The following is a 25,588-nucleotide window of genomic DNA, read 5'->3' on the forward strand; positions in this document are numbered from 1 at the left end:
GGTGGAGAACTTATGAACTTGTCATAGATTCTTTCAATCTTTGTCTTGAACAAGCAATCCGTGGTTGTGAACCTAGTATTATTGTTGGGGCCATATTTGCCTCTTTTTCGCAGATAATACATAATAATATCAATGTGCTGCCAAAATAGAATAAACATATACAATAAGGTACGGTGTAACTATACTTGTCTACAAGACAGCTACAGATTAACTACAATTTGAATTTATTAAAAACTCTAACAGATTGCTGCAAATTAGCTACACTATAACTAAAGAAATATAACAGTTAGTCCAAGTACCTCACAAAATGTAATTTAATTGTAGTTTGTATGAACCATAGTGAACAAGTACTATATGTACAATTGACCCATCAGACTACAAAACAACTACACATTAACTATATTTATGCACTGTCTACATTTATTCACTATACAGAGGAACAAATGAAACATACCACCTAACTTAAGGTCCCAATAATCAGCAAGTTCAACCTACAGTTAATATTAATAGGCACAATCACAAACTCTACAATATTACTACAAGGTAACTACAGTTGTGGTACACGGAGATTGCAAGTCAGTCAAAAGTACCAAAATTCCAGTTTGTACATACAATCATCATCACATATGATACATAAGGTCCATAATATAGTAACATATATATGTTGTCTACAATATTACTACAATTACACATCATAGCTGAAAAATAAACTACAATTACATTACACAGCTGAAGACAAAACAGATATTGTGAATGATTATGTTCTTTATACTTACTGTGTTATTGATGACTTGTCCGGGGTGAGCAAGGTCATAAAACCAGTCCTTCTTATCAATCTTTTCACAACCAAAATCCAACCAAGGCTTGATTTGGTTATCCTTCTTGGAAAAGTAATATTTCCTCCTGTAATAACAAAAAAAGATGATCAAATACAAAAAATTGACAAAATGAATTACAATTTTAAAGTATAAAAATGGTGAACAGACAGTGTAAATGAAGCATTCATACCTCCTAGATACTTTATCACTACGAATGTATAACCAGTTGGTGAACCTTTCTGTCAATTCAGGATCTACATTTTCACCTATGACACTTGTGAAGGGGTGCTTGAGGTAAAAAAATTTAGGTCCAACAGATGTGCTGCCTCCAGAACTATACAAAGATGTGAAAGGTGATCGTGCATATTTTCCCGGTTGCCTGGTTCTACCGGGATGAACAGGGGTTGATTCATCTCGTATGGGCTCGCCATACATGACCAACTGTGATAAGTTTTCTGGCAGCTCAAAGTCATCCAATGTCAAACCTTTGTTTTCAATGCCTTCAGGAACAACTTTTTTATCAATGCCTTCAGGAACAACTCCAGTCACAGTCACACTGTGAATTGGCGACTGTGGAACTTCACCTTCTGTAGATAAGTGTAGATCTATGTAGATATGAACAATATTATGGAGTTATAGAGAATATAGAGAATATATTACCTGCTTGTTGTGCCTCAGCCACTTCATCAATTACTGGTTCTTCCTCAATATTTCCTTGTAGATGTTCTGCTGAAACATCAGCTTGAATGAATAATTGGGAATGAGAATTGTAGATATATGTAGGAATATGTAGTTAAGGTGTAAATTATTAAAATTTTGCATAAAAACCTTATTGTAATGAAGGAATGGTTCTGTACCTGCTTTATATGCCTCAGCTGCTTCTTGGAAGTCAGGATATAAGTCAACATGTGGTTGAAAATGTTCTGGAGAAATTGTAGCTGCAACACATAGTAAAAAAATGATTAGTATAATTAAATAATGCTGTCTTGAAATTTGTAGATATGTATGTAGGAATTTTGTAGATACCTGTATTGCTTGTGCTTCCATGCAGTTGATCACCAGCATTGAACTGGAATTGCTGGTTGTTCTCTCCTTGATGTTGGTAATTATTTTTTGTTGAACTACCAGCAAACTACAATTTTGGGGAATATTTGAGACTACTTTATTCATATGTCTTAAAGTCTTAGTACAAAATTATATGTAAATTCTTACCTTTGACTCGTCCAAATCAAACCTCTTGTTTATCACATTCATAACACCCTTCAAAGATTGATCTATGAACTCTCGAAGGCTTGAGAGTTCCTCATAAACATCCTTCCTATAGGCATCTAACTTTCCATCAACCTAAAAATTAAATATATAATTAGTTGGTAATCTTATTCTAACTGCTACAGTTACACTACAAATCAACAAACTATAATTGTTATAGATTTATACCACAAATTAACTACAATGTATAACATACTATAATTGTTATGTAATGAAGTCAAAATGTAGCAAATTATGTCAATATATTGTAGTTATTCATAATACCTGCACAATCCTCTTTTCCAACTTCATGAGCTTGCTACTGACAGATTCAATGTCCTCTTGACAATCTGTATATTTGGGTTCAAATGATGGAGAAGCAGCAGTTGGAACATGTGATGGTTGAGCACCATGTTCATCTTCATATTGAATCTTGTATGGCAGATTAAGCACTCCAAGCTCTTCTCCAGATTCAATCATGTTTGTGAACTGAATGATGAAAATAACAGTTAATTCAAGTGACAAAAAAAATGTAGATTCAATGTAGTTATTATGAATGTAATTGTAGCATCATACAAAAGTGGAAAAAAATACCTTGATCCACTCAGGCTTGATCATCTTCTCTTCAATTGCAGTTAACCAAATCTGCCCCTTTGTAGCTGACCATCTTAAAATGCGAGGTATAGATTCAGAACATCTCGTAGCAAGCTCGGTGCTGACGGACGAGCAACACTCATATAGCCACACTTGCAAGGCTAATGAGCATCCCCGTATCAGATAAGAATGTACATGGGGATTAAGACGATGTCAGACAGATTCAATAACCTGCTTGAAGGATTTGATACCCCATGGGTATGACTCAAAATTACCAGACTCTATTAGAAAGAACATAAACTTGTCTATGAAAGTCACATGGTCTTTATCAGAAGGACAAACAAAAAATTCCAACATATAAAGAATGCACAACTTCACCGCATCCACATCGTTTGCCCATGCTTTATTAGTCACTACATTTTTCAAATGCCATTTCTCAACCCTTTCTTTGTTCGGAAAGTATGTATTCATTAAAGGGCTAACATAGGTGAAAGTGTAACCATAGTCTGAAAACTTATTCACACAATTAAGACCAGTTATCAACCCAAATTCTCTCAAGGAAAAATTCAATTTTTCACCCTTAAATAGTACTGAAAAATATGAGTCAGTAGACTTTGTCAATTCATACTTCATCAGAAGATGAAGTGATTGGTTTTGCATACAGATTGTGGGGAGACCTAATAAGTAACCAAAACAAGTTTTTCTGAAAACCCTTAAAGCATTCGGAGAGAGTAAAGCTTGTATCTGGCTAGGTATGTTAGGATCACACAAACTGTGGAATCTAAGCACACCATAATCAACATTTTGTTGTGCAAAGTAAGGTCCATTCTGTAGAAAATATAAAATTAATGAACATTAGTAGTTTGCATAAAAAGGAAGCAGTAATCTACATATAACTACATGACAAATACAAAATATAACTAGAAGAAGAATAGCCTACCCACACCTATAACTACAAAACAATAACAGAAGAACAATGCACGTGTAAACATTATCTACAGGATGTAACAGTTACTTCAAGTATCTCACATAAATGTAGATTAACTGTAGTTAGAATGAAGTTAAATATATGAGCTATACAGGCTACAATAAAAAATAACATATCTACAATTTAACCATCAGACTACACATCAACTACAAACTAACTACATTTATACACTGTCTAAGAGTCACAGTTCCAATTAAACTACAAAATTGAGACAAAGAATCTACAAAACAGTTACTTCAAGTATCTCACATAAATGTAGATTAACTGTAGTTAGAATGAAGTTAAATATATGAGCTATACAGGCTACAATAAAAAATATCATATCTATAATTTAACCATCAGACTACACATCAACTACAAACTAACTACATTTATACACTGTCTAAGAGTCACAGTTCCAATTAAACTACAAAATTGAGACAAAGAATCTACAAAATTAGGACAACACCACATTTTACCAAAATACACTTGAACAATCAAAGAAGAACAATGCACGTGTAAACATTATCTACAGAATGTAACAGTTACTTCAAGTAACTCACAAAATGTAGATTAATTGTATTTAGAATGAAGTTAAATGTAGCAGCAATACAGGTTGCAATGAAAAATACCATCTCTACAATTTAACGATCAGACTACAAATCAACTACAAACTAACTACAGTTATACACTGTCTAATAATCACAGTTCCATTAAACCTACAAAATTGCGAAAAATAATCTACAAAATTAGGACAATGCCACATTTGGCCAAAACACACTTGAACACTAAATTAACACTTGAACAACAGATTTTTACAACCAAAATCTAACTACAAAACAGTGAGGAAACATAAATAGTGTTTACCTTTATTGAAATTTTTTCCTTAACCAATTTTGGTACTTTTTTTTAGGGTTTCTTCTTCTTTGGTTTTGATGAAGAAGGAGAGACCTTGTGTTTTTTTGCAGATTGAACTATGAGAGAATCATCTACAAAATCGTCATCTACACTCAACTCTTTCCCCTTGTGTTTCAGTTGATTCTCGACTAGTTTATCAACTCCACCAACATCAACATCGTGCAAATGCTTGCTTCTCATTTCCGCACGAATTTGTCTAGGAGATGAAATACCAGTAGTTTGTTCACTTGCATGCGTCGATTGTGGGTTTTTTGGTGGTGATTTTGGAGTTAAAACACCCAAATCAAAGGTTGGAATATCAGCTAATATAGCTTTTGATGATTTTTTTGGGGGAGTGTTGGTTTTTTTCATGATTTAGGAGTTGAAGACAAAGATGGAAGTGAATTCAAATCGTGGGGGATACTATCAACTGAAGGTAATTAAGTGGAGAAGAAAGTGATGGTAATTGTGGGTGAGAAGAGATTGTACGAGAATGGAGGAAAAGCTGAAGGTAAATCGTGGGGGTGGGGGGGAATTAACTGAAGGTAAATCGTAGGGGGTGTGGGGGGTGGGAGGAGAGAGAAGCGGGTAAACCAAATAACGTGAAAATACAGTCCTAAAATCACGCCTAAAATAAATGAAGGAATAATTATACCCTTAATTTGAATTATGGTATAGAAATGGTAATTTGGTATGCTTAAATGTAATAAATACAAACCTTAAACATTGAGGGTAATAAGGTTTGATATATGGTATAGATAGGTAAAAATCCCATTTGATTAAGCTTCCTTAATAGTAACCTAAAGTTACCAAATACACAAAAGTATTAAGCTATCATGCACTTTCATTTTTAGTTTATGCAATTCGTAATGTCAGGTAGAATGACATGGTCTTGAAAACTGAGTTTTGAAATATGAGTTTTAAAAACTAAGTTGTGATAATTTGCGTCGTCCAATTTGTCTCACGTTCGAACTTATCCCGTTCACTATAAATATAACACGAAATTTTAAATTGTTTCTTTCAGATTCAAATATTCTCATCTCCTTCGAATTGGCGCGTACAAAGCATGGTAGGTTGTACTTTTTGCTCCACTTTTACACGAAATGTACTGGCATCCATTTCCTATTCAACTGGACTTCTCTTGCTGGGGAAACTAATTGACCCGACTACCCTAGTGAAATTCATCCAACTTTTGCGTAGCAGCTACTACAACAACATTGACCATCTTCAATTTGTTCTCCTTTCTATTCCCGAAGCTGACCACGAAAGGTGGATGGAGAACCGTTTAGTGGAGGCACCAATAGTGTATGTGAATCCAATAGGTGGCTGTGGAGAATTTATACCAATCTCTTGAGGCATTAGACTTTAGCAACTTTTTATAGTGTTTTACGATTTTGTTTCACCTTAATTAACAAAATACTTGTGTTAATTGACGCATAAAAATAAAAATTTAGCGGGGTAGAAACATCGTAGTTCAAAATTCGCAATATACTTTGGCAACTTTTTATCGTGTTTTCCGATGTTGTTTCACCTTATATTAACAATATACTTGTGCTAATTGAAGTCTAAAAATAAAAATTCAGAAATCGGAGTAGAAACATTTAATAAGAGTTGCTAAATCTGAGTTCAAATTTGAAAATAATTGACTATGCATATTTGAGTTTTACGTTTTTTTCATTTTTAGGGAGAAAGAAGCATTGTTTTAGGAGAATCAATCGCTTAGACAATCTCTGTAAAGTTTGCAGCAACAGCCTACTAATGATGAGGGTACTACTTTAGCGGAAGTCGTGGATGGCTTATCCGGTGTTATCGACAAAGCTGTTGAATTCATTGGCAAGATAAGACCCATTTTTTATAATTGCAAATGTTGATCCCAAATCCCAACTTGATGTTGCTTTTGGTTGGTCTTATTGGGTCAATAAACTTAACATCTTGTTTGGAGCAATGAGATTACTGCCTTCTCTTTTCAGTGACACCCAAGAATAGTTGGGTAAGTTCACACTTTGGTGGGCTGGCTTTCGAGGTGCAGGCACCATAGTTGGTGCAGAGGTTGGAGGTGCATCAGAGGTTGGAGATGCAGAGGTTGAAGGTGAAGCAGAGGTTGGAGATGCAGATGTTGGTCATGTAGATGCTAATTATTCAGAAGTTGGTGATGCCTTGGCATTAGTTTAAATTGCTTGAATGAGTGCACAATCAATTTAGAATAAATTAAAATGTAATCTAATATGCCAATATAATGTTAAGTTGTTATAAAATAAAAATTGTAAAGTAAAGACAAGTTTAGAGAGAAACTAATATATTATTCAATTTCAAACTGATGTTTATCATGAATTGAAATCTGCTCTATTTATAGAAGAAAGGAAGCAACTGCGAGGCTTTTCTTGAGCTGCTTGTAAGATGTCTGCATGAGCTGCTCGCAACCTGTCTGTTTAATAAGAAGTAGTTGCAAGTCATTTCATTGAGTTGCTTGCAACCTACCTGCATCAGCTGCTTGGAGATAAATTTCAATGGAGTATTAAATGGATGATCTTCTTTAGGAAGATTATCTACATCGGAGTAATAAATGAACATCCATAATAATATTTTCATAACACTCCCCCTTGGATGTTCATTATTAAGTGCATCATTAAAACTTTACTAGGAAAAATTCCGTGGAAAAAAATCCTAGTCAAGGAAAAAGAGTTCACTAATAACATACATTGCAAGCTGCCTCATTCAAAAACTTACCAGGAAAACCTAGTGAAAAAAATTGAGCAAGGGTAAAAGGATACAATGCATACTTTACTCCCCCCGATAAAGACGTTATTTCAAATACCTAAGTTTCTGCATTCCAATCTTGTATATCATCTTCTCGAAGGTTGCAGTTGGCAAAGACTTGCTGAACAATCTGCCTGATTTTTACTTGAACGGACTTGTTGCACATCAATGTCACCATTTTTCTGAAGATCCTGTATGAAGAATAAACTTTGGTGAAATATGTTTCGTTCTATCTCCTTTTATGATCCTCGCTTAAAATATCGCAATATATGTTTAATCTCGGTCCAATGTCTCCGTGTAGGAGGAAGAGCTTTATTTTGCCAGTAAATTAAGAGAAAATGTTATATCAGGTCATGTAGCATTAGTGTCACGAACCAAAATTCCCACCTTCGGGACCGTGATGGCGCCTAACATTTCATTTGCTAGGCAAGCCAATGTTAGAATAATATTAGCCATTTTTAACAATTTTAATTTAATTAATAACTTGGAAACAAATGCGGAAGTAAATTATGAAATAAAGCAATTAATCCTTAATAATAGTGATGTCTAAATACCATCCCAGAACTGGTGTCACAAGTGCACGAACTACTAGAATAATACAAATAAAGGTCTGAATAAAAATAAAGCTGGCTGAAAGAAATACACAACTATGATAAAATGGAAGGGAACTTTAGAACTGCGAATGTCATGCAGCTAAACCTCAAGTCTCCTCTGAATAGCTGAATCCGAGCAAGTCTATTATGCATCTCTAGGATCAACTTCGGTATCTGCACAATAAAGTGCAGTGTGTAGTATCATTACAATCGACCCCATGTATTGGTAAGTATCGAGCCTAACCTCGATAAGTAGTAACGAGGCTAAGGCGGGTCACTTACATTAATAATAATAATAATAATAGAAAGACAGGAATAGAAATAAAATAGTTAACTCATATCAACAATCGAAGCCAACTCGGCAGTCATAAGCAATTATTACTTCGAAAAATTTCCGTTGCGGCATGCAACCCGCTCCCCAAACAATATGTTCATATTCAATTCCATTGCGGCGTGCAACCCGATCCTCCAATATATCCATTTTCATTTGATTCCGTTGTGGCGTCCAACCCGATCCTCCGGCATAATCTTTTCAATCAATTCTGTTGCGGCGTACAATCCGCTTCTCCAATATTTTCATTTCAATCAATTCTACTGCAGCGTGCAATTCGCTCCTCCAATATACTCATTTTCAATTCTATTGTGGCGTGCAAACCGTTCCCCAAACAATATAATTTAACAATTTTTCCAAATGAAATTACTCCAATAAATGCAACAATTAATATGGAATTATATGAAAAATAAGCATACAATAATTATAATTTATTTAGAAAACAAGTAATGACAAGTAGCAATTAATTATAAATTTAGGAAGAAAATATGTAATTTAATATTTGATATGCTAAATGTCAAATAACAATTAAGTCACATAAATCAATTAAGCATGTAGCAATCAAGCATGGATTCAAGGCATAATATTGAGCAAGGAATATGAAAGAGATATTTAATATAAAAATTAATTCATGATTTAAACCAATTTATGATTTTTAGAAAAATTATACAAACAATTAATTTGATGACGTATAGGCACTCGTCACCTTGCCGATATGTTATACACATTGAATTCACATAACAAATAATTCAAGGATTCTATTCCCTCAAGTCAAAGTTAAACACGACACTTACCTTGTTTCACAATTTCAAGTGATTACTCGATCACAGCTTTTCCTTTTGAATTTGTCTCCAAACCAATCAAATTATTGACCAACAATTTACACTACAAGAAAAAGGCTTATCTGCGACCAACAATTAGGGACGAGTTAATAATCCCGTCTCTAAAAGTATATGTATTGGGACGAAATTATATTGTGGTCCTTAATTCTGTATTTTATTGCGAAGCTACTAAATCCGGTCTCTAAAAAAATTAGTAACTGATCCCAAATTCTAATTGAGGGCCATGAGCGGGAGAGAATGGCGCCAAATATAATATTGAAATGTTAAAAAAATTTATTTTCTAAAAAATAGATACCAAAACTAATATACTAAAATTAAAAAATTAAAAAACTAAAGAGACTCTGTTTTTCCAAAACACAACTCATCGATTTGCCCTAGTCTCCACAATAACGCACGCCTCTCTACCTCCCTCTATCCATCTCTCAAAATTTGTATTTTCTCAAAGCAAAGGTTACAAATTTGTTGATTTGCGAATCGCAGGTCTACCCTAGTTTTCAACCTCGCTCGTTTGCGAATCTCAGGTATACCTCTTTTCTGAGTTGCTCTTTTTCATAATTTCATTCTGAGTTTTTCTTCTCCTTGATAAATAACAAAATACTGAAACTATCAGGTTTATTCACCCCCATCAGCTGTTGGGACAAACTTAGACATGATCACAAATAAGAATCTTGCCGTGTAGGAAACTTTTGAATTTGACTTAGCTTCACCTATATGCGAATTATAGCATGGATTACATTAGCACCTACAGAGAATTAAATCGAACAAAAAATTGGCATTGTCAAACAAGAATACCGTTTTAGCAACTGGGCCTAAGAAAGCTTCCGTGGAAATATTGATAATATGACATTGAATATCCTCTCGAATTCCACCTACTCGATATCCTAATCGCCGAAGAAGCTAGGTAGATGACAAAAGATGCAATATACATGTGTAGGTCAATTAATCAATGGAAAAATTATTAGGTTGGGATTCCTTATTTGATAATTTTATTTCTCTAAAGTTTATTCATGTATGTCGTGTATTGTGTCTCTTAAGAATTATGTGTCTGGTGAATTAGTTAATTCATATTTGTAGCGTATTTTTTGAAAAAGCTAATTATTTCTTGAATGGCTAAAAGTTCACCAGCTGCTTGTAAATTTTACTTCCTCATCTTAGTTAGCTAAAAGTTTAACGTTAAGTTCTGTTTGGAAGCTGATATGTTCAATGATGTTATTTGTATTTGTGGATAGTTCTCAAAAAAGGGAACAACTGTATATCAATAATTGTCTATCTTTGCTGCATATGTTGAAGTATTCAAGAATGAGATTCATAAATTTGCAAACTTTTGAGCAAATATATTTACTGAGTAATGGTGTGTATTCCATGGTAGTGGAAGAGCGATGCTGAAATATATATGAGTGCCTAATTATTAGCTCTCCACTGTCGTAGTTCCAATTCTTACCTTCTAGCTTTTGCTTGATATGTGTTTGTGATAATGAAATTTGTTGAATCCATTGCAATCAAATCAGCTGTGAATTGGCAAGAGAAGTGGTATTTTGGATCGAGTTCCTTCAATTTGATGTCAGAGTCTTCATATTTTGTCTTTTCCGAAGCATGAGCAATAGTTCAGAGAAAGGGACAAGAACGTAGACAAGGACTTAGATCTTTGGTTGAAAAAGAGAATATGCCAATTAAAAGTTTATTTCCTATGCAACACTTCCAAACAGTTGAAACAAGTATGGAATTTTGTATCCATGTGTTATTAATTTGTTGAACTAAATTTTGTTGCTATACTTTTTACCAAATTATACAATTATAGGTTCATCTAATCCTGCAAAGGTAAAAGGAGTTCGACGTAGGAACAAGTGCAAAGAAGTTGCATCACTTGAAGTCGGACAAAAGCTGAAAGTAACCTTTTACAACAATCGAATGGTTGGAATAAAGAGCAAATTGTTTTCGAGACACTTGGGCAGAATAGTTCATGACTGCAATATGTGTCCTTTGGGAGTATCATCGTGGAATGATATTAAGCAAGAAAAGTTGAATCATATGCGGGCAGCTATTGAGGTAACAAATGTAGTTAAGAATACACCTGTGCATTTTGAGTCACACATATAATGGTGTTATATGCATTGTTGCGAGGAAGAATATAGGTGTAGTTAGGTGTTATTGCAAACTTTTTATTCATAGAGTGTATTTTTCTTATTAGAACATGTTCAATATTTTTGCATTCTGTGTCTGATTCTTAATATAGTGGTTCTTTTGGGTTTCTAATAGTTTTCTATTTGTGTAATTGCGTGAGTGTGATGATAATGGAAAGTATATTATAGTGAAATGTGGCTATGTTGTCATAGATGTCAAATTGCTAATTTAGCTGATTAGTTATATTTGTTACAGGTATTTAGTTATATCAGTAAATTATATGTGTGAGTCTAACTGTTCTTTCACACATGAAACTGCTACTGCATATTTGCCATTCTGTCCTCTTTAAAATGTTCTTTGTCAGTACTGCTTTTCTTTAACCTAGGCAGCTGAAGCATGCAACTTTATATGTATCACAAGTTTTTGAGATTCTTTCCATGGCCGAGGCCAGAGAGGTTTCCAAATTTTTGTGCTGATACAAGTGAGTTGTAAGCTGATCTTAGCTAAAATTGTTCAATATTCTCCCGTGACCAAATAATTTTATCTACACCTGGATCCTAGAAAATAAACAGTGATGGGTTTCCTGTCTCCTACATTTTGTGTGGAAAGGTTCTCTGATTGTATTCTTGCCTTTTTACTGATACCGTTAAATAAGAAGAACTCTCACTCTTTAACTGTTTAACATGTGAGAGGTCAAGTTCCATATCTTGCTATCCTGGACTCAACAAAATAAGGACTTTGATGAACAAAAGATGTTCAATAGTGTCTATTGATGTATTAAATACCTTTTATTCTTTTACTACTTCCTGTTACATTTGATTTAACCTTTCTAAGTACTTGAAAATTTCTTCTTCTCCTTTTTGGAGTGTATTTTGGAGTTTAGCTATTATCGGTGCTTCTTCTTAGATAATCAAAAGGTTTGCTCATTTTCGAATTTTGAAAAGGCTCAAAGGCCTTGGTTAGGTAAAGAATTTTATCTCATCCTTTACTTACTACATGTCATGACCCGGATTTCCCACCATCGGGTGTCGTGATGGCGCCTACTATCGGAGCTAGGCAAGCCAAATATTTAAAACACCTTTCCTGCTTTCTTTCAACCAATATGATAAACGAGACAAAAATTTAAGCGGAAGACTTTAAATCTAAAGCAACTGAAAACCAAAAGTGCGGGAGTTAATACACATCACTACCCAATGTCCGGTGTCACTAGCTCACGGACTACTACAGAATACTACAAACAATGTCTGAAAGGAAATACATCTTTGCCTGATACAAGATGAACAAATGAAAAATATGGAAAGGGACTTCGACCTGCGAATGCCAGCTAGGCTACCTCGAGAGTCCCTGGACTGAAGATAGCTCCTTGAAGTCCTACTGTTGTGGCCCGTAAGCTGCTCCCTGATCTGTGCACAAAAATGCACAGAGTGTAGCATCAACACAACCGACCCCATGTGCTGGTAAGTGCCTGGCCTAACCCCGGCGAAGTAGTGACGAGGCTAGACAGGACCTACCACAATTAACCTGTACAGATATATATACAAGTGCAAGAAAACAATAACAAGATAATACAAAGTAAAGCTAGGAGGGGACATGCTATCGGGGAGTAACAGATAAAAATGAAATATCGGAAATAAACAGAAGAAACTCCGGTTCCCATGATATATATGTATATATATATAAGTGGACGGCGTGCCACACGATCCCATAATATCATATATAAGTGGACGGCGTGCCACACGATCCCATAATATCATATATAAGTGGACGGCGTACCACACGATCCCATAATATCATATATAAGTGGACGGCGTGCCACACGATCCCATAATATCATATATAAGTGGACGGCGTGCCACACGATCCCATAATATCATATGTAAGTGGACGGCGTGCCACACGATCCCATAATATCATATATAAGTGGACGGCGTGCCACACGATCCCATAATATCATATATAAGTGGACGGCGTGCCACACGATCCCATAATATCATATATAAGTGGACAGCGTGCCACACGATCCCATAATATCATATATAAGTGGACGGCGTGCCACACGATCCCATAATATCATATAAAAGTGGACGGCGTGCCACACGATCCCATAATATCATATATAAGTGGACGGTGTGCCACACGATCCCATAATATCATATATAGGTGGACGGTGTGCCACACGATCCCATAATATCATTCGAAACATCTGATTTTGTAAGGAGAGTCCCATTAGGGGAAATCAACAACATGTCACTCTAACCCGGCAAGGGTACAACTAACAGTCCAAAATATCCCGACAAGGGAGAGTATACATATCGGTCTACACATCCCGGCAAGGGAGTAATCTCAACACATTCTCTTTTTTTTAAATCCCTTCTTCCTCAACTAACACATTCATGTTCGAGCTAACGCTCCAAAAGTACACCAATCACAATTTTACCTCAACCGTTCACATTATATGAAACTCATCAAATAACCAAGGAGATTGTGTCACGTTATTCAAATTAAAAGCAATTATGACTCACGGTCATGCTAGACTCCGGTGCATAGATAACCGTCACCATGCCTATACACCGTACTCCACATTAGCAAGTAGCAAATAACATCCTAATCCTATTCCCTCAAGCCAAAGTTAGAACAAACACTTACCTCGAATGCTCCAAACTCAAATCACGCTTCTAGTATAGCTTTACCTCTTGATTCCACCACCAATCCGCTCGAATCTAGTCATAAGGTACTTAATCACATTAATAGTTACTAAATGAATCACTCCCCATGCATGAAAATAAATTTTACAAGGTTTTTCCCAAAATGGTCAAAAACACCCCTAGACCCACGTGGTCGAATCTCGAGGTTTGGACCAAAACCCGGTTACCCATTCTCCCACGAATCCAAATATATGATTTGTTTTGAAATCGGACCTCAAATTGAGGTCCAACTTCTCAATTTGTAGAAAACCTAGGTTCTACCCAAAACACCCAATTTCCCCCATGAAAATCTTTGATTTGAATTTGAAATCATGTTAAAAGATGTCAAGAAATAAAGAAATAAAGTTAGAAATCACTTACCAATCGTTTTGGAGAAGAAAAATTATTTGGAAAATCGCTTCTTAGGTTTTGGGTTTTTGAAAAGTGGAAAAATGACTGAAAATCCTGAATATATATATTTTTGCTGGGGGCTGGCGCGGACCGCATAGAAATGCACCGCGGCCGCGTGACTGCCAGCGCGAACTGCGCGGAAATGTACCGCGGCCACGCCGAGGGAGGGAAGAAGTGGGCTCTCTGAACCCACCCAGTGCGGACTGCACTGATTTGGTGTGCGTCCGCGCTGGTCGACCTGGCTACCGACCCTCTGAACCCCCACCACGCGGATCGCACAGAAAAGCACCGCGACCACGTGGCTGCCAGCGCAGACCGCGCGAAAACGGTCGCGGCCGCGCTGGGCCTGCAACACCTTAACCTGCATTTTTTTAAGTCTAAGACCTCCCGGGCCCCACTCAAAACTCACCTGAGCCCTCGGGGCTCCAAACCAAACATACATATGATCTTAAAAACATCTTACGATCTCATTTGTACGATCAAATCGCCAAAATAACATCATATACATAGAATCAAACCTCAACACACATGATTTTCTTTCAACTTTCATAAAACTCAAATTCCCCATTTTAAATCCGAAACACGTCATATGACGTCCATTTTTAGCCAAACTTTACAGATAGTGCTTAAAACATATTTAAGACTCGTACCGGGCGTCGGAACCAAAATACGAGCCAGATACCATAGTTTTTCTGATCAATTTTCTTCTTCATTTTCCTTAATTAATTTCAGAAAACAATTTCACACAAAAATTCATTTCTCGGGCTTGGGACCTCGGAATTTACTTCCGGGCACACGCCCAAGTCCCATATTTTTCTACGGACCCTCCGGGACCGTCGAATCACAGGTCTGGTCCGTTTACCCAAAATGTTGACCGAAGTCAATTTTATGCATATTAATATCAAAATTCATCAAATTTTTCACAAAATTCACATTTTCTAACATAAAAACTTTTCGGCTACGCGCCCGAACTGCGCATGCAAATCGAGGCAACTAAAAGCGAGGTTTTCAAGGCCTCGGAAGCGCGGAACAAGGAAGAACTACGGTGATGACCCCTTTGGGTCGTCACATTCTCCACCTCTAAAACAACCGTTCATCCTCGAACGGACAAAAGAAAGAAGTACCTATGTCGGGAAATAAATGAGGATAACGGCCCCGCATATCGGACTCGGACTCCCAGGTCGATGCCTCAGGAGGCTGACCTCTCCACTGAACACGCACCGAAGAAAAACTCTTCGACCTCAACTGTCGAACCTACCAGTCTAGAATAGCCACCGGCTCCTCCTCATATGACAGATCATTGTCCAATTGGACAGTGCTGAAATCTAACACGTGCGGTGGATCTCCGCGATACTTCTGGAGCATAGATACATGAAACACGGGATGCACAGCTGACAAGCTAGGTGGCAAGGCAAGTCTATAAGCCACCTCTCCCACATGATCAAGAATCTCAAATGGACCGATGAACCTAGGGCTGAGCTTGCCCTTCTTCCTAAATCTCATCACGCCCTTCATAGGCGATACACAGAGCAATACCCGCTCCCCAACCATGAAAGCAACATCTCTGACCTTTCGGTCTGCATAACTCTTTTGTCTGGACTGAGTTGTACGAAGTCTATCCTGAATAATCCTGACCTTGTCCAAGGCCTCCTGAACCAAATCAGTACCCAATAATCGAGCCTCTCCCTGCTCAAACCATCCAACTGGAGACTGACATCGCCTACCAGACAACGCCTCATACGGAGCCATCTAGATGCTGGACTGGTAGCTGTTGTTGTAGGCGAACTCTGCTAAAGGCAAAAACTGGTCCCACGAGCCTCCAAAATCAATAACACAGGCTCAGAGCATATCTTCAAGAATCTGAATAGTCCTCTCGGACTGACCGTCCGTCTGGGGATAAAATGTTGTACTTAACTCAACTTGGGTGCCCAACTCTCGCTGAACCGCTCTCCAGAAATGTGAGGTGAACTACATACCCCGATCCGAGATGATAGATAGCGGCACCCCATGAAGGCGAACAATCTTCCTGATATAAATCTCGGCTAACCTTTCGGACGAATAGGTGGCTGCAACAGGAACAAAATGCGCTGACTTGGTCAGTCTATCAATAATGACCTAAACTACATCAAACTTCTTTCGAGTCATCGGAAGTCCAGTAACGAAATCCATTGTAATCCTCTCCCACTTCCACTCGGAAAGTGCAATCCTCTGAAATAGACCACCAGGTCTTTGATGCTCGTACTTAACCTGCTGACAATTCAAACACCGAGTCACATGCGCAACAATGTCTTTCTTCATCTTACGCCACCAATAGTGATGCCTCAGATCCTGATACATCTTTGCGGCACCTGGGTGAATAGAATACCGAGAACTGTAGGCCTCCGCTAAGATCAACTCTCGAATCCCATCAACATTGTGCACACAAACTCGCCCCTGTAATCTCAATACGCCGTCATCATCTAAGGTTACTTTCTTGGCACCTCCACGCTGCACCGTGTCTCTCAAGACACACAAATGGGGATTATCGAATTGCCGATCACGGATACGCTCCAATAACGAAGAACGAGCGACCGTGCAAGCTAATACTCGACTAGGCTCAGAAATATCCAACCACAAACTGATTGGCCAAAGCCTGAACGTCCAAAGCAAGCGGTCTCTCACCAACCGGAATATAAGCCAGACAGCCCATATTGGCTGACTTCCTACTCAAGGCATCGGCCACCACATTAGTTTTTCCTAGGTGATATAAGATAGTGATGTCATAATCTTTCAACAATTCCAACCACCTCCTCTGCCTCAAATTCAACTCCTTTTGCTTGAACAAATACTGAAAACTCTTATGATCCGTGAACACCTCATATGCCACACCATACAGATAGTGCCTCCAAATATTCAATGCGTGAACAATGGCTGCCAACTCCAAATCATGCACTGGATAGTTCTTCTCATGAACCTTCAACTGCCTCGAGGCATAGGCAATTACCTTGCCATCCTGCATCAACACTGCACCATGTCTAATACGAGATGCATCACAATAGACTGTATAGGGCCCTGAACCTGTGGGCAAAACCAACACCGGTGCCGTGGTCAGAGCTGCCTTGAGCCTCTGAAAGCTTGCCTCACACTCGTCTGACCATCTGAACTGGGCACCTTTCTGGGTCAATATGGTCATAGGGGCTGCAATGGATGAAAACCCCTCCACGAACCGACAGTAGTAACCTGCTAACCCCAGGAAACTCCGAATCTCTGTAGCTGAAGCTGGTCGAGGCCAGTTCTTGACTGCCTCTATCTTCTTCGGGTATACCTGAATACCTGCTACTGATACGACATGACCCAGGAATGCGACCGAACTCAACCAAAACTCGCACTTCGAGAACTTAGCATACAACTGACTATCCTTCAGGGTCTGAAGAACCGCTCTAAGGTGCTGCTCATGCTCCTCCTAACTGCGGGAGTATATAAGAATATCGTCAATGAAGACTATCACGAACAAGTCCAAATAAGGTCTGAACACTCAGTTCATCAACTCCATGAATTCTACTGGGGCATTAGTCAATCCAAATGACATGACCAAAAACTCATAGTGCCCATATCGAGTGCGAAATGCTGTCTTAGGGACATTAGATGCCCTAATCCTCAGCTGGTGGTAGCCAGACCTCAAATCTATCTTTGAAAACACCCTCGCACCCTGAAGCTGGTCAAATAAATCGTCGATCCTCGGCAGTGGGTACTTGTTCTTAATCGTCACCTTGTTCAATTGCCGGTAATCAATGCACATCCTCATCGAACCATCCTTTTTCTTCACAAATAGCACTGGTGCGCCCCAAGGAGAAACACTGGGTCTAATGAAACCCTTCTCAAGCAAATCCTGAAGCTGACCCTTTAACTCTTTCAATTCTGGTGGCGCCATACGATACGGCAGAATGGAAATGGGCTGAGTTCCCGGTGCCAGATCAATACAAAAATCAATATCCCTGTCGGGCGGCATGCCCGGCAGGTCTGAAGGGAAGACCTCGGGAAACTCCCGAACAATAGGAACAGAATCAATATACGGGACCTCAGCACTGGAGTCGCGAACATAAGCCAGATAAGCTAGACACCCCTTCTCGACCATGCGTCGAGCCTTCACATAAGAAATAACGCTGCGAGAATAATGACCATGAGTCCCTCTCCATTCTAAACGGGGAAAATCCGGTAAGGCTAAGGTCAAGGTCTTGGTATGACAATCCAAGATCGCATGATACGGGGACAACCAATCCATCCTTAATATGACGTCGAAATCCACCATATCCAAGAGCAACAAGTCAACACGGGTCTCAAGACCCCTGAATACCACAACACATGAACGATGAACCCGGTCTACCACTATAGAATCCCCCACTAGCGTAGACACATATACAGGAATACTTAAGGCCTCACTAAGCATAACCAAATAGGGTGCAAAATAGGATGACACATATGAATACGTAGATCCGGGATCAAATAGCACAGAAGCATCCCTATCACAGACCAGAATAGTACCTTTAATCACAACATCTGATGACTCGGCCTCTGGCCTAGCTAGCAAGGCATAACATCGGGGCTGGTCCCCACCTTTCTGAATCATATCCCTGGGACGATCTGTTGCTGGCTGACCCCTGCCTCTAGCGGTCTGAGCTCCACCTCTAAGACCTCTACCTCCACCTCTATGTCCTCTATCCCCGCCTCTAGCTGGCTGGGCAGGCTGTGGGGCAACTGGTGCCTGGATTATCGGGCGAGGACCCTGCTGCTGCGAGCTGCTGGAAGCTCGAGGGCAATATCTGGCAATGTGACTCACATCCCGCAAGTATAACAAGCCCTCGGCTGCTGAGAATAACGAAGTGGTGGTGCACTGATAGGTGCTGATGGTGAACTGAAGAGATGCTGGTTAGAATACTGCGGCTGAGAACCACGACCACCTGGTGTACCCTGAGAAGCCTGGAGAGAGCTGACTGAAAGGGCCTCGAAGGATGGCCTCTACCATAAGAATCCCTACCTCCAGACGAGGTACCACTGAATCTACCAGAATGACGGGGCCTCTTATCAGACCCATGAACACCTCCCTGAGCAAGTGCCATCTCTATCCGGCGGGTACCATCTGCCGCCTCTTGAAATGAAATCTCACTACCAGCACTCATTGCCATCTGAACACGGATCGGCTGGGCCAACCCATCAATAAACCTCCACACCCTCTCTCTCTATCGGTGGGGAGTATCACAATGGCATGACGAGCAAGATCAATAAATCGGGTCTCATACTGGATGACCGTCATAGGACCCTGCTGGAGATGCTCAAACTGCCTGCGAAGAGCATCTCGCTGAGTAACTGGAAGAAACTTCCCTAGAAATAACTCTAAAAACTGATCCCAGGTCAATGATGGCGACCCTGCTGGCCTGGCTAAGCAGAAATCCCTCCACCAAGTCTTGGCGGATCCTGCCAGGCGAAAAGTGGCAAAGTCGACCCCATTGGTCTCTACAATGCCCATAGTCCGTAGAACCTCATGACAGCTGAATATGAAATCTTGAGCATCCTCTTAGGGGGTGCCATTATATGTGGTTGTGAAGAGCTTGGTGAAACGATCAAGCCTCCACAAAGCATCCGCGGACATAGCCGCACCATCGCTGGACTGAGCCGCAATACCTGGCTGGGCTGCCACAGCTGGCTGAATTGCCACGGCTGGATGAACTGCTGGAACCTGAGCCTGAGGAGCTACCGGCTCTGGAGTACGAGTATCGGGAGTCTGAACTCATCCCCCCAGCCTGAGATGTGGCTGGAGCTACAGGAAGCAAACCCGCTCTAGAAATGCCCTCCATAAAGCCTACCAGTCGGACCAAAGCGTCCTGAAGCACTGGAGTGGCTATGAAACCCTCTGGGACCTAAGTTGGGCCCACAGGAGCTGCTGGAGCTAGAACCCCTTCGTTGTAGTCAACATGAGGTTCCACCTCTGGGACTGCCGCTCGGGGCTGAGCTTTGCCACGGCCTCGGCCTCTAGCACGGCCTCGGCCTCGCCCCCTACCCCTGATAGGAGCTGCTGTTAGGGGCTCGGGCTGCTGCACGGTAGAAGAGGAAGCACGTGACCTCGCCATCTGTGAAAGAACAGAGTGAAAAGACAATCAGTACTTGAGAAACATAATCGCACGACAAGAATGAACAAGGTGAAGTTTTCCTAACTCAGTAGCCTCTGCAGGATAAATATAGACGTCTCTGTACCGATCCCTCAGACTCTACCGAGATGTCCGTGGGTTGTGAGACCTAAGTAACCTAGTGCTCTGATACCAACTTGTCACGACCCGGATTTCCCACCATCGGGTGTCGTGATGGCGCCTACTATCGGAGCTAGGCAAGCCAAATATTTAAAACACCTTTCCTGCTTTCTTTCAACCAATATAATAAACGAGACAAAAATTTAAGTGGAAGACTTTAAATCTAAAGCAACTGAAAACCAAAAGTGCGGGAGTTAATACACATCACTACCCAAGGTCTGGTGTCACTAGCTCACGGACTACTACAGAATACTACAAACAATGTCTAAAAGGAAATACATCATGTTTGCCTGATACAAGATGAACAAACGAAAAACATGGAAAGGGACTTCGACCTGCGAACGACAGCTAGGCTACCTCGAGAGTCCCTAGACTGAAGATAGCTCATAGAAGTCCTATTGTTGTGGCCCGTAAGCTGCTCCTTAATCTGTGCACAAAAATGCACAGAGTGTAGCATCAACACAACCGACCCCATGTGCTGGTAAGTGCCTGGCCTAACCCCGGCAAAGTAGTGACGAGGCTAGACAGGACCTACCACAATTAACCTGTACAGATATATATACAAGTGCAAGAAAACAATAACAAGATAATACAAAGTAAAGCTAGGAGGGGACATGCTATCGGGGAGTAACAGATAAAAATGAAATATCGGAAATAAACAGAAGACGGCATGCCACACGATCCCATAATATCATATATAAGTGGACGGCGTGCCACACGATCCCAATTTTCTTTTACCACGTGGTAGGCGTACCACTCATTCCCATTTCGTAAAATCATACGTGGGCGGCGTGCCACACGATCCCATAATATCATATAAAAGTGGACGGCGTGCCACACGATCCCATAATATCATATATAAGTGGACGGCGTACCACACGATCCCATAATATCATATATAAGTGGACGGCGTGCCACACGATCCCATAATATCATATATAAGTGGACGGCGTGCCACACGATCCCATAATATCATATATAAGTGGACGGCGTGCCACACGATCCCATAATATCATATATAAGTGGACGGCGTGCCACACGATCCCATAATATCATATATAAGTGGACGGCGTGCCACACGATCCCATAATATCATATATAAGTGGACGGCGTGCCACACGATCCCATAATATCATATATAAGTGGACGGCGTGCCACACGATCCCATAATGGGAAATCAACAACATGTCACTCTAACCCGACAAGGGTACAACTAACAGCCCAAAATATCCCGACAAGGGAGAGTATACATATCGGTCTACACATCCCGGCAAGGGAGTAATCACAACACATTCTCTTTTTTTTAAATCCCTTCTTCCTCAACTAACACATTCATGTTCGAGCTAATGCTCCAAAAGTACACCAATCACAATTTTACCTCAACCGTTCACATTATATGAAATTCATCAAATAACCAAGGAGATTGTGTCACGTTATTCAAATTAAAAGCAATTAAGACTCACGGTCATGCTAGACTCCGGTGCATAGATAACTGTCACCATGCCTATACACCGTACTCCACATTAGCAAGTAGCAAATAACATCCTAATCCTATTCCCTCAAGCCAAAGTTAAAACAAACACTTACCTCGAATGCTCCAAACTCAACTCACGCTTCTAGTATAGCTTTACCTCTTGATTCCACCACCAATCCGCTCGAATCTAGTCATAAGTTACTTAATCACATTAATAATTACTAAATGAATCACTCCCCATGCATGAAAATAAATTTTACAAGGTTTTTCCCTAAATGGTCAAAAACACCCCCGGACCCACGTGGTCGAAACTCGAGGTTCGGACCAAAATCCGGTTACCCATTCTCCCACGAATCCAAATATATGATTTGTTTTGAAATCGGACCTCAAATTGAGGTCCAACTTCTCAATTTGTAGAAAACCTAGGTTCTACCCAAAACACCCAATTTCCCCCATAAAAATCTTTGATTTGAATTTGAAATCATGTTAAAAGATGTCAAGGAATAAAGAAATTAAGTTAGAAATCACTTACCAATCGTTTTGGAGAAGAAAAATTGTTTGAAAAATCGCCTCTTAGGTTTTGGCTTTTTGAAAAGAGGAAAAATGACTGAAAATCCTGAATATATATATTTTTGCTGGGAGCTGGCGCGGACCGCGCAGAAATGCACCGCGGCCGCGTGACTGCTAGCGCGGACCGCGTGACTGCCAGCGCGGACCGCGCGAAAATGTACCTCGGTCGCGCCGAGGGAGGGAAGAAGTGGGCTCTCTGAACCTACCCAGCGCGAACCGCACTGATTTGGTGCGCGGCCGCGCTGGTCGGCCTGGTTACCGACCCTATGAACCCCCACTACGCGGATCGCACAGAAAAGCACCGCGGACGCGTGGCTGCCAGCGCGGACCGCGCGAAAACGGCCGCGGCCGCACTGGGCCTGTAACACCTGAACCTGCATTTTTTTAAGTCTAAGACCTCCCGGGCCCACTTAAAACTCACCCGAGCCATCGGGGCTCCAAACTAAACATACATATGATCTTAAAAACATCTTACGGTCTCATTTGTGCGATCAAATCGCCAAAATAACATCATATACATAGAATCAAACCTCAACACACATGATTTTCTTTCAACTTTCATAAAACTCAAATTCCCCATTTTAAGTCTGAAACACGTCATATGACGTCCGTTTTTAGCCAAACTTTACAGATAGTGCTTAAAACATATTTAAGACTCGTACCGGGCATCGGAACCAAAATACGAGCCCGATACCACAGTTTTTCTGATCAATTTTCTTCTTCATTTTCCTTAATTAATTTCAGTAAATAATTTCACACAAAAATTCATTTCTTGGGCTTGGGACCTCGGAATTTACTTCTGGGCATACGCCCAAGTCCCATATTTTTATACGGACCCTCCGGGACCGTCGAATCACAGGTTTGGTCCGTTTACCCAAAATATTGACCGAAGTCAATATTATGCATATTAATATCAAAATTCATCAAATTTTTCACAAAATTCACATTTTCTAACATAAAAACTTTCCGGCTACGCGCCCGAACTGCGCGCGCAAATCGAGATAACTAAAAACGAGGTTTTCAAGGCCTCAGAAATGTGGAACAAGGAAGAACTACGGTGATGACCCCTTTGGGTCGTCACACTACATCTGCTATTGGGTTTACAAGGTTTGCTGAAGCAAGTGAATAGTCTGGCAAACACTCAGACAAAGTGGAAGTAACTATTGATGCTCCTAAAGTTCTTAAGTTTGTCATGGAAAGGCTCATGAATTCTTAAAGTATTCATATGTTATTATATCTCTTATTCATCCAATGTTACTTGTTTTTCTACATAATACTTGAAACTTCATCCAAATTTTAATTGCAGTATAAGCTGCAACACATTTCTGTTTTTCTTTAACTCTTTACATTAAGTTATTGCAGGGTCCCAACATTGTCATTTTTGTTCCTTGCATATTAGTTCTTGTGATGCATTAACTCAACCAATATTTTGATTAATGTGCCATTTGAAGTAAAGCCTAGAACTTTTTTTTCTCGAACAGTAAAAAAGCACTTTTATTGACACCAACACTAAGATGTTGTATTTTGTATATCCAAAAAGCAAAAGTATACTTTTTTTGCGGTGGAAAGAACCTCTAAAATCAATTAGTATTGTTTTAGCCTCCTACATATTCCTTTCTACACCAAAACTACAACAAGAGAATACATTTACTCTTGATCTTCAGCATGGAGTTAGTACATCTTCCAAAGAAAAGAAACTCCTGTCTTTCCATATGAACCACCAAATGCACATGGGGTTTGCATTCCATATTTTCTTCAAGCTTTACTCGAATCTTTATAGCGCCAATACAACAACAACAACAACAACCCAGTAATTTTCCACATGTGGGGTCTAGGGAGGGTGATATGTACACAACCTTACCCCAAATCTGAGCTCTTACCTTTCTATAGACTATATTTTCAAGCTATAAGCTTGTTTCTGGTGTTCAGCTAAGCATATGTTGGTATTTGTACCTTGATTCTTGTTTATTATTGTCTGTGAAATGTTCTGATCTTTATCGTTATATTCGTATTTGTTCTTAGATTTAATTGGTCAACCTGTTACCACTTGATTTATGTGAATGGAGTTCGACTCTCTTAGTTCCTAACTAGTATAAATTTACTCCCAGAGCTTGTGTTTCTAGTATACATTGTAAAATACACATATATTCTAAGATACACATATGTAAATTTATATATATTGTTTTACCAATAGTTATTTATCGTCTTTTCAAAATTTTGTACTTGCAGGTTTTGAAGATTGAAGCTACAAGTAAGATGCAAGTTTGGAAGATACACAAGCTCATTATTATTTTGCTAAGAATGTTATGTAAAATTTGATATCATAGTCTAGCTCGGAATACTAGCTAAGTTTTTTTGTTAAGGCGTTGAGCAAATATTGAAACTAACATTATGGGATGTTTAACATTGTAATTAATAACCTTATTACCTTTTTATATCTAGATTTTTCAATAGCAATTTGATATTAATTGATAAAATAACTTTTTGTGACATCGAGTTTTAGGACTACTTGTGGTTAATAATACAGAGATTAGAAATACGGTCGTTAAAGTTACTACAATTATTTTTAATAGGGACCAGTGCTGCTCGTCTCAAAAAGATGAGTTATGACCGGTTAAAGCTTGGTCGCTAAAATTGTTAACGTTCGGAAAATATATATTTTTCATAATATATTTATCGTCTAATAGGGAGGATAAAGGTGGTCGCTAAAACTGTTTTACGACGGGAAAATATATAATTTTAATAATATATTAATTGTCTATCGGGACGAGATATGTAGTCTCTAAAAGCATTTAACGACTAGATTTTTTATCCGTCTCTAAAAACAAAGATTTTCGAACCAGTCGTTATTGACCTTTAGCGGCGGAAGCTATTACGACGGGTTGCGACCAGTTTTTTCCCGTCGCAATTGGTTTATTAGGACCAGATTTGGATCTTTAGGGATCATATTTCCTTTCCTTAAAGGTCGTTTTTCTTGTAGTGTTAATTGGAGCGTTAGAA

The 25,588-nt window shown here is 39.3% G+C and overlaps 2 protein-coding genes across 3 annotated transcripts; one reads left to right on the forward strand and one right to left on the reverse strand.

Moving 5' to 3' along the window:
• Nucleotides 1-1,227: 1,227 nt before the first annotated feature.
• Nucleotides 1,228-2,378, reverse strand: LOC107778077 (uncharacterized). Its single transcript, XM_075241288.1, has 7 exons — nt 2,352-2,378; nt 2,031-2,162; nt 1,845-1,950; nt 1,676-1,756; nt 1,479-1,544; nt 1,304-1,423; nt 1,228-1,259 (listed from the first exon to the last, which is right to left on the reverse strand). Exons 1-7 carry the CDS (start codon nt 2,376-2,378, stop codon nt 1,228-1,230), a joined length of 564 nt encoding a protein of 187 aa, XP_075097389.1.
• Nucleotides 2,379-9,398: 7,020 nt separating this feature from the next.
• Nucleotides 9,399-25,023, forward strand: LOC107823831 (uncharacterized). 2 transcript variants are annotated; one of them, XM_075241162.1, is made up of 4 exons: nt 9,399-9,568; nt 10,556-10,762; nt 10,846-11,093; nt 24,818-25,023. In XM_075241162.1, the coding sequence occupies exons 2-4, from the start codon at nt 10,711-10,713 to the stop codon at nt 24,905-24,907; spliced, it is 390 nt and encodes a 129-aa protein (XP_075097263.1). In that variant the 5' UTR covers nt 9,399-9,568; nt 10,556-10,710; the 3' UTR covers nt 24,908-25,023. The 2 variants fall into 2 exon arrangements, 1 of the variants encoding a protein (XP_075097263.1); XR_012703915.1 differs by lacking the exon at nt 10,556-10,762 and having other exon boundaries at nt 9,429-9,568.
• Nucleotides 25,024-25,588: the final 565 nt, after the last annotated feature.

This window comes from Nicotiana tabacum, chromosome 20, assembly GCF_000715075.1.
Source record: "Nicotiana tabacum cultivar K326 chromosome 20, ASM71507v2, whole genome shotgun sequence".
Lineage (NCBI taxonomy): Eukaryota > Viridiplantae > Streptophyta > Magnoliopsida > Solanales > Solanaceae > Nicotiana > Nicotiana tabacum.

What these genes read in the sequence shown, in the direction of transcription:
- LOC107823831 (XM_075241162.1), top strand. Translation starts at nt 10,711, where the DNA reads ATGCCAATTAAAAGTTTATTTCCTATGCAACACTTCCAAACAGTTGAA. An exon ending in CTTCCAAACAGTTGAAACAA is followed by an intron (nt 10,763 to 10,845) that starts GTATGGAATTTT and finishes ATACAATTATAG; the next exon opens with GTTCATCTAATCCTGCAAAG. An exon ending in ATATGCGGGCAGCTATTGAG is followed by an intron (nt 11,094 to 24,817) that starts GTAACAAATGTA and finishes TTGTACTTGCAG; the next exon opens with GTTTTGAAGATTGAAGCTAC.
- LOC107778077 (XM_075241288.1), bottom strand. Translation starts at nt 2,378, where the DNA reads ATGAAGTTGGAAAAGAGGATTGTGCAG. An exon ending in TGGAAAAGAGGATTGTGCAG is followed by an intron (nt 2,163 to 2,351) that starts GTATTATGAATA and finishes TTTAATTTTTAG; the next exon opens with GTTGATGGAAAGTTAGATGC. An exon ending in GGCTGAGGCACAACAAGCAG is followed by an intron (nt 1,424 to 1,478) that starts GTAATATATTCT and finishes ATATCTACATAG; the next exon opens with ATCTACACTTATCTACAGAA.